The 12,500-nt window shown below is 49.3% G+C and overlaps 1 protein-coding gene and 1 long non-coding RNA gene across 3 annotated transcripts in view; both read left to right on the top strand.

Annotated features, from left to right (window-relative positions):
- LOC142881144 (uncharacterized) overlaps positions 1-1,056 on the top strand; it is a 12,587-nt gene extending 11,531 nt beyond the window's left edge. The window contains exon 3 of the long non-coding RNA XR_012925514.1: positions 665-1,056. This is a non-coding gene — a long non-coding RNA (uncharacterized LOC142881144). The remainder of the gene's footprint in view (positions 1-664) is intronic.
- A 1,513-nt stretch (positions 1,057-2,569) lies between these two features.
- The window catches only part of slc6a4a (solute carrier family 6 member 4a), an 11,679-nt gene continuing 1,748 nt past the window's right edge, over positions 2,570-12,500 (top strand). The window contains exons 1-13 of one of the 2 annotated variants that reach the window (XM_076015212.1): positions 2,570-2,691; positions 2,835-3,480; positions 4,662-4,796; positions 5,995-6,217; positions 7,775-7,913; positions 8,144-8,278; positions 8,376-8,479; positions 9,025-9,152; positions 9,255-9,367; positions 10,365-10,496; positions 11,075-11,174; positions 11,361-11,461; positions 11,555-11,722. In XM_076015212.1, coding sequence (XP_075871327.1) covers positions 3,009-3,480; positions 4,662-4,796; positions 5,995-6,217; positions 7,775-7,913; positions 8,144-8,278; positions 8,376-8,479; positions 9,025-9,152; positions 9,255-9,367; positions 10,365-10,496; positions 11,075-11,174; positions 11,361-11,461; positions 11,555-11,722 — 1,950 coding nt within the window. In that variant the 5' untranslated portion in view covers positions 2,570-2,691; positions 2,835-3,008. Of the gene's footprint in view, positions 2,692-2,831; positions 3,481-4,661; positions 4,797-5,994; positions 6,218-7,774; positions 7,914-8,143; positions 8,279-8,375; positions 8,480-9,024; positions 9,153-9,254; positions 9,368-10,364; positions 10,497-11,074; positions 11,175-11,360; positions 11,462-11,554; positions 11,723-12,500 lie in introns of both variants that reach the window. The other variant, XM_076015213.1, reaches the window with a different exon arrangement.

Below are 12,500 nucleotides of genomic sequence, written 5' to 3'. Positions count from 1 at the left end.
TTGTGATGTCTTTTGCTTTTTCTTATTTGTGTTATTGTTGATTCATAGTTTTATATAAATCTATCTAATGTAGCAGGAAGCTTTTTTATTTATTTATTTATTTGGAATATGCACATACATGACACGGCTTCTAACTGCTACTGGTCAACTGCTGAACAGCAATAAAGAAGGAATTACGGAAGCAAATGGAATAAAACACTTCCAACTTCTCCTGTTGGAAGCTCACAAGGTGTTCCGCTTCAGTTCTGACACCTGGGATGTAAACTTGAGGTCAGGTTGATGCAGTGAGTTGGTGCCTGGTGCTCCTCCAGCTGCACACGGCTACAAGCTTTGCTCTGATTGGCCAATCAAAACGAGCAGGTTTTTATTGCGCAGCATAACTGGGATCTTCTGCTTCGACACACCTCTAACCCTAGTGTGTGTGTGTGTGTGTGTGTGTGTGTGTGTGTGTGTGTGGTGAGAGAGGAACAATGACGGAGCGAGGGAGGGAGGGAGAGAGAGAGAGGAGGAGGAGAGAAGAAGTGAGGGAGCTGGTGAGGCTGCAGCAGCAGCAGAGGGAGGAGAGGCAGCCTGCACCATCCCTCCTTCCCTCCCTCCATCCATCCATCCCTCCGTCTCTCTCACAACTTTTTATTTCATTTTTCCTTTTTGGCCGCCGTCGCAGGATTGTGTGAAGTTGTCCGTCGCCGCCGTCACTGCACAACAACAACAACAACAACAACTACCCCCTGCTGCTGCTGCTTCTCTTTTCTGTTCCTCAGAAACTTCTCCTGTTTGAAGGTAATGTACAAAATACAACTTTGGCCATTTTTTTCTTTTTTTTTTTTTGTCTTTTCTGGTGATTGTTGAGTTGTGTGTTTGCGTCTCAGGATTTTGACCTCAGGTTTAAACCTGATTTGTCCACTTGAGTTTGGGTGCTCCAGTTTTTTTTCCTGCTAATAACCTCCTTTGTCCTCTTTTTATCAACTGTCTTAAAATCCATTTCTCTATTTAAAGAGAGAATGAAATTTGCTCTTCTGTTGACAGAAAGTATTTTTTTCCTTCTATTTGGAGGCGTCGGGGGAGTTTGGGTTTGATTTGAATGCCTTGTGCAGTTGGTTTACTCTCTTATCGAGATCTTCGCCAATACATGAGATGTTGTTCGGTTATTCACTGTTGTTCATAATAGAAAAAAATTATAATACACGCTTTAAATATCTATTGCAAATGACCATGTGATTTTATCATAGAACAAAAAAAATAAAATAGTTATCCCGCTTTTGCCAAAATTCCTTCATTTGAAAAATCTGTGCTTCGAGTTTGTCTTCATGTAGCGACAAAACAATTTGGGTTCTTTAAAAAAAAAATGAAAGTAAAAAAAAAAAATCCAACTGCGTGCAGTGCGTGTCATCCCACACATGATGGTTGCAGGGTCATTGACCATCAAGATTGACCTCAGAGGAATCTCACAGTGATGATGAGAAACTCACATCCCTCCATCTTCTGTCTCCACTCCTCCAGCGATCTTCAAGTCTCAGTCATGTTGGAGGACACAGATAGAACACACACACACACACACACACACGCACAGCCGACAACCTCGTTGCTGCAGGGCAAAACTGGATGCAAACACTGAAGGAGGACTTGTGGTTGTCGGGGTTGTTTAGTGACGCCACTCTGGCTGATGGAGTCGACGCTGAGATGATGTGAAAACTGTTATGAATGAACAATACAACCTTCATACTCACTCATTAGACCAGTAAATACATTGAAATACAGTCACAATTTGTGCACTTTTTTTAAATGACTTTTGTGTGCCATATTTTCATGAAACAAAGTCTGGAAAAGTAAAATACACCTATAATTGTTAATTTCCCTGAGGGAGTCATCTCAAAGGGATCAATAAAGTCTCTATCTATCTATCTATCTATCTATCTATCTATCTATATTCACATTTATATATGTGAGTGTGAATATAGAAGAAATGTATTCTGTTTAAATTGTACAGCGTATAAATTCAATCAAATTTAAAGGAGAAATCCACAAATTAATACACAGATAAGAAGGAGGAAGAAGAGGAAACATGGGGGCAAGAGACGGCCTGGCCCCGCCCCTCCTCTCCTGGCCCCGCCCCTCCTCGAAAGCCGAGTTCACGAAATCCAAAACTAATCGTTTCAGTCCAACGTTTGGTAAAATTTCTGTTCATTTCTTTGCTCTTTGAAGAGGAAACTTCAAACTGGCCAAAGTGTTTAAAAGCCAGCAGCCACAGTTGGTTTCATGTGGACTGATGATGTAAGAGGGGGGTAGTGGAGCAGCAGCAGATGGATGGAGTGTTATGGAGAAAACCTGTCTGAAAGCACTGAAAACATGAAGGAAATGCAGCTATTTTCAGACTTCCTGACTGTCAATATCATTTCTTAATATCGGTGGGCCGGGTTAAAAATCTTAACGGGCCGCATATTGGCCCTCGGGCCGCAGTTTGCCCATCGTTGGTCTAGACTGTCACTGAACGAGACGTTTTCTCGGCTTCCATTGTCTCGTGGCGTCGCACAGAACTCCGAAGTCGTGGCGACCTTCCGATTGTTCCTCTCTCTTCTCCGTGTGTTGCAGTTTCCTCCACCGCTGAGCGTCTGGGAGGAGGAGCTGGTGGGAGGAGGAAGAGGAGGAAGAGGAGGAAGAGGAGTGAGTCCGAGTCTCTCCTCACTTTTTATGGTGTCCACATCTTGTTCACACACGTCTTTCTTCTGGGTTTATTTTCCTCGCTCCTTGTGTTCGGAACTCCCGGACATCTCCACGCCCTCACTGCGCGCCTCTCTCTCTTCTCTCCTTCTTCCCTCCTTCACTTGTGCCAGCAGGGGGAGCCGCTGCAGGGATAACCCATGAGCCGCGTTCGTCCTTGACTCTCACCGACCAACTGTTTCACCTTCCGATGGGCTCCATTTCAGACCGGAGCGCCGCATTTCCCTCAGCGTTGGTGGAAACCTCCAGGCAGTTCTAACCCACCGACCCACTCCCAACAACCCCCAACCATGGAGGCCGAAGACATCATGATGGCCAGCGTGTCGCCCGCGGAGAAGGACGAGGCCCAGAGGGACGACGAGAGGGAGAAGCTGGTGGCCGAGGAGTCGGGAGACGGCAGAGCGACGCCGTCCGAGGCTCCTCCAGCGGAGAAGGAACCGCTGAAGAACTGGAGCAGCACAGAGTCGGGACAGCAGGTCTCCAACGGCTTCACCGTCTCCCCCCCTCAGACTCTCCAGGAGGGAGCTGCTGCTGCTGCTGCTGCTGCTGCTGCTGGTGCCACCACCTCCTCTGGAGGGACCACCTTGGGTTCTTCAGCTCCTCTGGGGGGCCTCAGGACTCTGGTGGTCCAGCAGACCAGCCTGGAGAGGCCCAGGGAGACCTGGAGCAAGAAGATGGACTTCCTACTCTCCGTCATCGGCTACGCCGTGGACCTGGGGAACGTCTGGCGCTTCCCTTACATCTGCTACCAGAACGGTGGAGGTAAGGAGGGAATACGGTGGTGGAGGAGGGGAACTGGAGGTGGGGGAGGAGGGGGGGCAGAAAATCCATAGTGTGTAATCAGCAGAACACAAATTCCATTCTTTATTTCGGTGGAGAAATATTGGATTGGAAGAGCAACCAACTCAAGTTGACCAACCGGGTTTACACTCACGGTAAAAATCATGAGACACACACACTTGTAGAGTGCACACACACACACACACACACACACACACACACACACAAGTCCACAATCAACAAAAAGACAAAAAATGTCTCTGGGCCAAAGTTTCATTAAAGAGAAGATGCTTGAGAAGATTGTGGAGGCGATTTGAATTGGACCAATGAACTCGCGATCAGTGAATGGTGTGAAAGGACCTCGGCTTCAGAACTGTGAGATGTTGCAGAGGAGATCCTGCTTGAAGGAGGGCAGAGAAGATCCTCGTGTTGAGCGAGGGACGCAGGAGGAGGAGAAGATGGCTGAGGACCAACATCAGCTGGTACCGGCTCACACTGGAGCTGTCTGCGAAAGCTAGGGAGGGGTGTGGTGTGGGCGGTGGGTGGGGTTTAGGTGGGCGCGGGGGGGGTGGGCGGGGGGTACTGCTGCTGTGTAACTGCAGTCCTCACCTAGAAGAAAACAGGCCTTTGTGCTTTTATTGAATTTGCAATAATAAAATCTTTGCAATTTCCTGTGTTCTCAGTGGAGATCAGGACTGGGGGGGGGGGGGGGTCGGGGGTGTGGTGGTGGTGGTGGTGGTGGTGGGGGGTGGGCGCTTGATAGAGGCCACAGTATTAATTGTGCTTTTTTATGAGAATGGCTTCGCCCCTCCCGTTCTCCTCCCTTAATAACCTGTCTGGCAGGCAGCTGCTCAATCACCTCTTATCTTCTCACTGGTGACACACACACACACACACACACACACACAGTGGCCCACCCGCACACAGATACAAAAGTGCACATGCGCAACTCAGCTTGATGATGCAATATGTGTGTAGAAGGATGGATGTGATGTTGTGTGATATGAAACTTCTGAAGTGACTCCACCTCCACCTGTTGCTGCTCTCTGTTGAGTTGTTGAGTTGTGCTCTTGTGTCGTGTCGCTTCCTTCATTCCAACCTTCCTTTATTTCCAATGTATTTCCAATGAGTGCAATGATTTGACTCCATGACCCCCCCCCCAGGTGCCTTCCTGCTTCCCTACCTGTTGATGGCAGTGTTTGGCGGCGTGCCTCTCTTCTACATGGAGCTGGCGCTGGGCCAGTTCCACCACAGCGGCTGCATCTCCATCTGGAAACACATCTGCCCCATATTCAAAGGTAAAGGGGTAGAGGGAGGGGAGCGAGGGAAGCAAAGCCACGGCAAGGAGCTGAGATTGGAACCTGCAGCAGCTCTTGAAGTGCATCCATAGTGTCTGCTACGTCCTGTGGTGGATTCTCTGTTATGTAAATAGTCACATTTCCATCCCAAATGCCAAACGCTGAGAAATCTGATAGGATGTAAATTGTCTTGTTCTGAAATGCCATGCACTTCTCCACCTGTAACTTGAATTGGCTTAAAACTCCACTGATGGGGGTTTTTATTTCGATATTTGAAGGTCTGCTGAGAGACTGACAGCAGCTTCCACTCCAGCAGCTTCACACAATGAACTCACTTACTGTTGCCTTGAGGCTTCGTCAAGAAGAAGAAGACCAGTTTCATTCCTCTGGTGTTGTAGTCCTGGAGGGTGGTCCTGGTCTCCTGGTCTCCAGGCCTCCAGGCCTCCAGGCCTCCAGGTCTCCAGGCCTCCAGGTCTGCAGGTCTCCTGGTCTCCAGGCCTCCGGGTCTGCAGGTCTCCTGCTCTCCAGGCCTCCAGGCCTCCAGGCCTCCTGGTCTCCAGGTCTCCTGGCCTCCAGGCCTCCTGGTCTCCAGGCCTCCAGGTCTCCTGGTCTCCAGGTCTCCAGGCCTTCAGGTCTTGGACTCGGACGCATTTTTACCGGGTCTGGTCTCGGTCTGGGACTGGGAGGACTGGGTTTTTTTTGGACCAGACCAGTGGAGACTCAGCCAACACTGTCATAACACGATAATAACAGAAAAGAACCCAGCTGTTGCTGTTTTACACTCTGGTGGTGACACCCAGAGTGACACCCGGACCCCTTATTCCTTGTTCATTGATTTTTTTTTAATGTTATGAAGCAAAGTTGTTGGAAATGGTTGAAAATATTTGGCAAAGCAGCAAAATGTTGAAGGCAATGATTGAAAGACACCTTGCTGAACAGAGATGTTGCCACTCTAAAAAAGATAGTGGTCATTTTTTTTTTCTGTTTTGTTATTATTTTTCCCTTGATCTCTTCAGCCTTGGTCCGGTCTCCATCTCGATGTTCTCTAGTCTTGATGGTGTCTTGGTCTCGGTTCGGTGCAGTCTGGACCACGACACTGAATTTCGCGCTCGATCCGCTTTGGCTTTTTTTGTGCCGCTAACGTGATTTTCTTTTTTTTTTATATATATATATATTATTTTTTTTTGCACTTGCGCAGGGATCGGCTTCGCCATCTGCATCATTGCGCTGTACATCGCCTTCTACTACAACACCATCATGGCCTGGGCCTTGTACTACCTGCTGTCGTCCTTCCAGTCCACGCTGCCCTGGAGCAACTGCAACAACCGCTGGAACACAGCCAACTGCAACAGCTACATGTCCACCGACCACAACGTCTCCTGGTCCAACTCCTCCACCTCTCCGGCCGAGGAGTTCTACACGTGAGTCGGTTGCTGGCGAAGGCTTAGTTCGACCTCCAGTGAGGGGGATGGGGGGGGGGCGCCGTCAGGGCCGGCTAGGTCTTCTAAACGTACCCGTAAATATGATCAAGTTGTTCTCCATAGGCTTGGTTATGGTCCGGTTGGTGTGATGGGTCAGTGACAGTGTTCAGGTGGAGCAGAGTTGAAGCTCTCACGGTTCAGTGTTGGTGGACTGATTAGAACCTTGGCTGAGGAACCTCTGAAGATCTCCTCTGATGGTGAGTGTTGACAGCAGCAGTGTCCTCAGTCACTGAGTGATGATGTCCACTGGACACTGGAGTGTTGCTGCACCAGCTCCCTACATGAAGGTGCTGGGAGGAGTCTCCAGCCATGGTGCTGTTTGTGTGAGGTGTGTTCATTCACGGTGGACTGAACGGGACCGAGTCCTTTCACTCTCCAGGAACTGCGTTCCGTCACCCAGAAGGTGGAGGCTTGATGGTTCCCACAGGCTGCGATGGTCCGAGAGCCCTTGAGCCAAGACGCTGAGCCGTGACTTCAGATCAGTGGCTGGGGGGGGGGGGGCTATCATCTGAAGACTTCCAGGAAGGATTGAGATGTTTTCAATGGTCTCATAACTCTACTCACTCTACATGGTAGTGAAAGCTTTGTGTTTGTGTGGGCAGGAACATGACAGAGAGCCCTCGCTGCTGAACTGAGATGCCAACCAAAGCCTTCACAGAGAAGACACGGGGGTCAAGTTCAGCTCTCTTTGCGTGCTTTGTTTCATTTTCAATCCTCCCCATCGACCTCGTTGAAGCCGCTGTTTGCCCCCAACGCACTGGCCAGCGGTCTCGCTGGATTCGCTCTGATTATTTATCTTCCATATTTCACAACTCCTGGCGGACTGACGTCACTCAGCGAGCTCGTGTTTGCTTGTACAGTGTGGCGATGATACCATGTGACAGGACATGACTGATTGTTTTTTGCCTTTGGCTGCTTCTTATCAGCGGCGGCTCCTCACACCGCAGCCCCGACCCTCCTTTGAGACAGAACCACGGGTTGGACCACTTGACTTGACTTTTCCTACCCGTTGAAAATGAGCAGATTCCAGCAGTCGCTCTGGCGCCAGAATTTCCTGTTTTTCACCATCAGTCAAGAGTTGTGTACTTAACCTTTGACCTGCTGGAGCTCCTCTCCGGGAGCACCGCTGGACTCACCACTGGCTCTGGTTGCAGCCAAGAGGCTCCGTTTGTCTCTTTCATTCCAACACAGTCAAACGTTATAAATCAATGATCACTTTTCTTTCTTCCTGTCATTTTTCATTTTTTAAACACGCAAATTTTTGTTTTACCTTCCTTCTTTTTGGTGAGACTTTCACATCTAATATCTATCTATCTATCTATGTATCTAATATAATTATTTTCCAACAAACTTTTCCTTTTTTAAATTTTTTGTTGACTTCTCTTCTTCATTTTTTCCTTAATTTGACCGTCATTTACTCTCAATATGCATTTGATATTTATTTCCTACCTGACTGTTACCCCTCTCTGCACCCCCCCAACCCCCTCCTCCCTGCAGCCGCCAGGTGTTGCAGGTCCACCTCTCTCCAGGCCTCCACCAGCTGGGTTCTGTCAGCTGGCAACTGGCCCTCTGCCTGCTCTTCATCTTCACCATCGTCTACTTCAGCATCTGGAAGGGAGTCAAGACGTCTGGGAAGGTAACAGCAGAAGATAGGGAGCGCCGGCGTGGCTCGCGCACCTTCTTCCTGTTTATGTTGCTGTGTGTGCGTGATGATGATCTTGTTCGTTGTAACAAGTCCAACATGACCCTGACCCTGACTGTGACCATGATAGCAGTGGTCTGATTGGCTGAGACTGAGCTGCCGTTTGGATTATTCACCCCCTTCTTCTTCTTCTTCTTCTTCTTCTTCTTCTTCTTCTTCTTCAGGTGGTTTGGGTGACTGCCACCTTCCCCTACGTGGTCCTCCTGGTGCTTCTCATCCGTGGGGCCACTCTGCCAGGGGCCTGGAGGGGCGTGGTCTTCTATCTCAAACCTGACTGGGAGAAGCTGCTCAGCACCACCGTAAGAACATCTCAACTTCAGTCTCCAGTCTCCAGTCTTCACTCTTGTCTGTGAGATCTTTGGCTCACTGTGTCCCTCTGCTCTTGGACTCTCTGAGGTCTGGATCGATGCAGCGGCTCAGATCTTCTTCTCACTGGGCCCCGGCTTCGGTGTGCTCCTGGCCTTCGCCAGCTACAACCCCTTTCACAACAACTGCTACAAGTAGGAAGACATGTTCCTCACTGCTCACTGGAGGTCCAGTGTGGAAATATTTGGAGATTTTTGAAGAAGAAGCAGCAGCGACATCAAGTGGTTACATTTTAGATTGCAGTTGTCCCTCACTCTCTCTCTCTCCCTGTCCTGAACTTGCCAGTGAACTACGGTGGCCCTGTGCACCCAAACCTGGATACCTGCTCCACCTTCTTCTTCTTCTTCTTCTTCTTCTTGGTTGGTTTATTTGAGGACGCCCCCTAGTGTTCAGCCTAAATACTAAACACTCTGCTGCCAGGCAGCTGGATTGTCCACACCAGGCTTCCTTAGAAATATGCTGGCGCAGGATGGCAGCTAACAGTGTATACTGCCACTACACACTGTTATTACTGTATTTCTGAGCAGTATGTTAAGTTTTTACCAATACAAAAATCATAAATGAATCTAAATTTTGCACACTGGACCTTTAAGAAGACGCCACTTCGTTTCCAGTCCAGCTCCGAGGTGGTGCACTGGTGGTCCTCCTGCCACTGAAGCTCCTTATCTCTCCACCACAGAGACGCTCTGGTCACCAGTTCTATCAACTGTCTGACCAGCTTCCTGTCTGGCTTCGTCATCTTCACCGTGCTGGGCTACATGGCTGAGATGAGGCAGCAAGAGGTGGGCGCCGTGGCCAAGGATGCTGGTAGGACCACGCAGGAACACACACACACACACACACACACACTGTAGATCAGAACACTTCCTCCTGATGTTCCTCCTGATGTTCTCCTTGTCGTTCTTCAAGGTCCCAGCCTCCTCTTCATCATTTACGCCGAGGCCATAGCCAACATGCCCGCAGCTACGTTCTTCTCCATCATCTTCTTCCTCATGATCATCATGCTGGGACTGGACAGCACGGTTTGTCTCTCTCTCTCTCTCTCTCTCTCTCTCTCTCCCTCTCTCTCCCTCCCTCTCTCTCTTTCCATAAATATATATATGGAAAATACAATTTTTGAGACCCACGAGTTCAGAAACGCTGTGTATCAAACTGAGACCCATATACAGAAGTTGATCAAATAAATATTTTATTGGGTTTAAAGAAAATAATTTTTTTCAGGGAAATATTGTTTAGTTTGGTGCTGCCTCTTTAATCTGTCTTGACCTCTGTTGATTGACAGCTGCAGGGGAGGTGCTTCTCCGTCAGTCGTCCAATCATTGTGTGTTCTTCACAAACTTCACCACCTCACCGATTCAGTTTGCGCGACAGCCAGGGATAGCAATCATAATAAAACAGGACAGGATATAATCTTTCCTCAACCTTGTTTTTATTATCCGTCAAGCAGAGACCAGCAGCAGCAGCAGCAGCAGCAGCAGCTCTGATCAAGCTGATTATCAGTAGAAGAATCAGTGCTCGCTCTGCCTCGCCGTCTTATGACTGAGGATATTAAACACAAACTGTCCTGATAACTGCTCTCTTCTTGATTTCATGATTTGGTGGCACTTTCCATGAAGGTCTATTGTATGATGCACTGGGAGTGCCTTATAAAGGCATTATAGTGCCTTTACAAGCCTTATAAAGGCACTCATGTTTTCCTTTTAAATCATTTTCCTGAGAACTGGTCGTTACAACATGGTAATAACATCCAGGACTGTAAAACATTATGCATGATGAGCTCAGAACACATTACACCTACCCTCTTATTTCTAAATGTTGACATAAATTGTCCGACATCACGATGAACATTCGACATGTGTTATTATGCCTTATAACGGCATTATAACGCCTTTATAAGGCACTCCTAATTCATGATACCTCCACACTCTCTTGCTTCTTCGTACTGTGATTGCTGCGCTACTACCAGACACGTCACCTGGTGTGAGTGCGTCAAAGTGCTTGTTGTTTCCCGCTGTGCAGTTTGCCGGCCTGGAGGGGGTGATCACGGCCATGCTGGACGAGTACCCTCACGTCCTGGTCAAGAAGCGCGAGAAGTTTGTCCTGGGCCTGGTGTGTGTGTGCTACCTGGGGGCCCTGTCCACACTCACCTATGTGAGTGACCGCTACACAACAGCAGAGAGAGAGGGCGCCCACTCACAGGCGCAGCGTCACTCTGGGAGGCAGCCAACCCTCTGTTGGTACCAGTACAGAGTAGCGCTACACTGTACTGGTACCAGTACAGACTGGTACCAGTACAGAGTAGCGCTACTCTGAGAACTCTCAGAACTCATCCATTACGACACAGAGCACTCGATAAGGCCGTTACACATTAGAGAATACTGCTCATAAGGCCTCCGACCCTAACAAAACAGCCCGTCGACCCACTTTTGGGTTGCCACCCACCAGTTGAGAAACGCAATTCTCGAACATGGGACGACTGTGGCAAGTTTCACTGCAGTACAAACACAAAACAACACAAAACTGTCATATAATATACAGCTTGCATTGGTGCCGTGGTATCGGCACCTACTTTTACCAGTACCAGTAGAGCCTTCCACCCTGGTATGGGTACAGATAACCAGTGCTGGTATCGGTGCATCCCTCATCGTTAAGCTTGTCGAGTCACGGTGAAGTAACAGCAAACTGTTCCTGCTTCTTCTTGTCTTTGCGTCTCTGCTGTTGTCGTGCAGGGCGGAGCCTTTGTGGTGAAGCTGTTTGAGGAGTACGCCACCGGGCCGGCCGTCATCACCGTGGTGCTGCTGGAGGTGGTGGCCGTCTCCTGGTTCTATGGTAACCACTGACGCCTGTCCTCAGTCTGCTGGCGGAGCTTCTGGGGGGGGTTTACACTAGTCTTCCTCTGGAGACGTCTGCAGTGGTGGACCACTGGTTCCACTCGGAACTCACGCTGGAGGCCTCACCGCTGGTAACTGATAGTTGTACACCTCGTCTGAAGACGCGTGTGTTGTTTGCTTCCAGGTACCAACCGCTTCTGCAGTGACATCCAGCTCATGCTGGGCTTCTACCCAGGCTGCTTCTGGAGGCTGTGCTGGGTGGCCATCTGTCCCTGCTTCCTGCTGGTCAGCCATCTCACACACACACACACACACACACACACACACACACACACTCGGGAGTAAACTAGAGTCCGCTGCTTTGGTTCTTCTCCCCAGTTCATCATCATCAGCTTCCTGGCCTTCCCTCCGGAGGTGCGGCTCTTTGACTACCACTACCCACCCTGGACCACCGTCCTGGGCTACTGCATCGGGGTCTCCTCCTTCATCTGTGTGCCTGCCTACATGATCTTCTACCTGCTCACTGCCAGAGGCACCTTCAAACAGGTAGCACACTGACATCCATTCATTCATTCATTCATTCATTCATTCATAGTCATTGTATTTTCATTGCATTTTTACTCTGTTTTATTTTTTTAAAATAAAATTTAACAAAGACACGTCCAAGACAAGACCTCTCCTCACTCTTCCTCACTCCTCTCACTCTTCCTCACTCCTTCCTCACTCCTCTCACTCTTCCTCACTCTCCCCACTCCTCCCCCTCTTCCTCCCTCTCCTCCCTCTTCCTCACTACTCTCACTCTTCCCCATTCTTCCCTACTCTTCCTCACTCTTCCCACTCACTCTTCCTCATACTCTCCTCACTCCTCTCACTCTTCCCACTCACTCTTCCTCACACTCTCCTCATTCCTCTCACTCTTCCTCACTCCTCTCACTCTTCCCACTCACCCTTCCTCACACTCTCCTCACTCCTCTCACTCTTCCTCACTCTCCTCACTCCTCTCACTCTTCCTCACTCCTCTCACTCTTCCCCATTCTTCCCTAGTCTTCCTCACTCTTCCCACTCACCCTTCCTCACACTCTCCTCACTCCTCTCACTCTTCCTCACTCCTCTTACTCTTCCCCATTCTTCCCTACTCTTCCTCACTCTTCCCACTCACCCTTCCTCACACTCTCCTCACTCTTCCTCACTCCTCTCACTCTTCCCACTCACCCTTCCTCACACTCTCCTCACTCCTCTCACTCTTCCTCACTCCTCTCACTCTTCCCCATTCTTCCCTACTCTTCCTCACTCTTCCCACTCACCCTTCCTCACACTCTCCTCA

The sequence above is a fragment of the Nelusetta ayraudi genome, unplaced genomic scaffold, assembly GCF_046127955.1.
Source record: "Nelusetta ayraudi isolate G7.1 ecotype Tasmania unplaced genomic scaffold, CSIRO-AGI_Nayr_v1 ptg000182l, whole genome shotgun sequence".
NCBI classification, from domain to species: Eukaryota; Metazoa; Chordata; class Actinopteri; order Tetraodontiformes; family Monacanthidae; genus Nelusetta; species Nelusetta ayraudi.
This window is presented reverse-complemented; position numbering and strand designations above follow the sequence as displayed.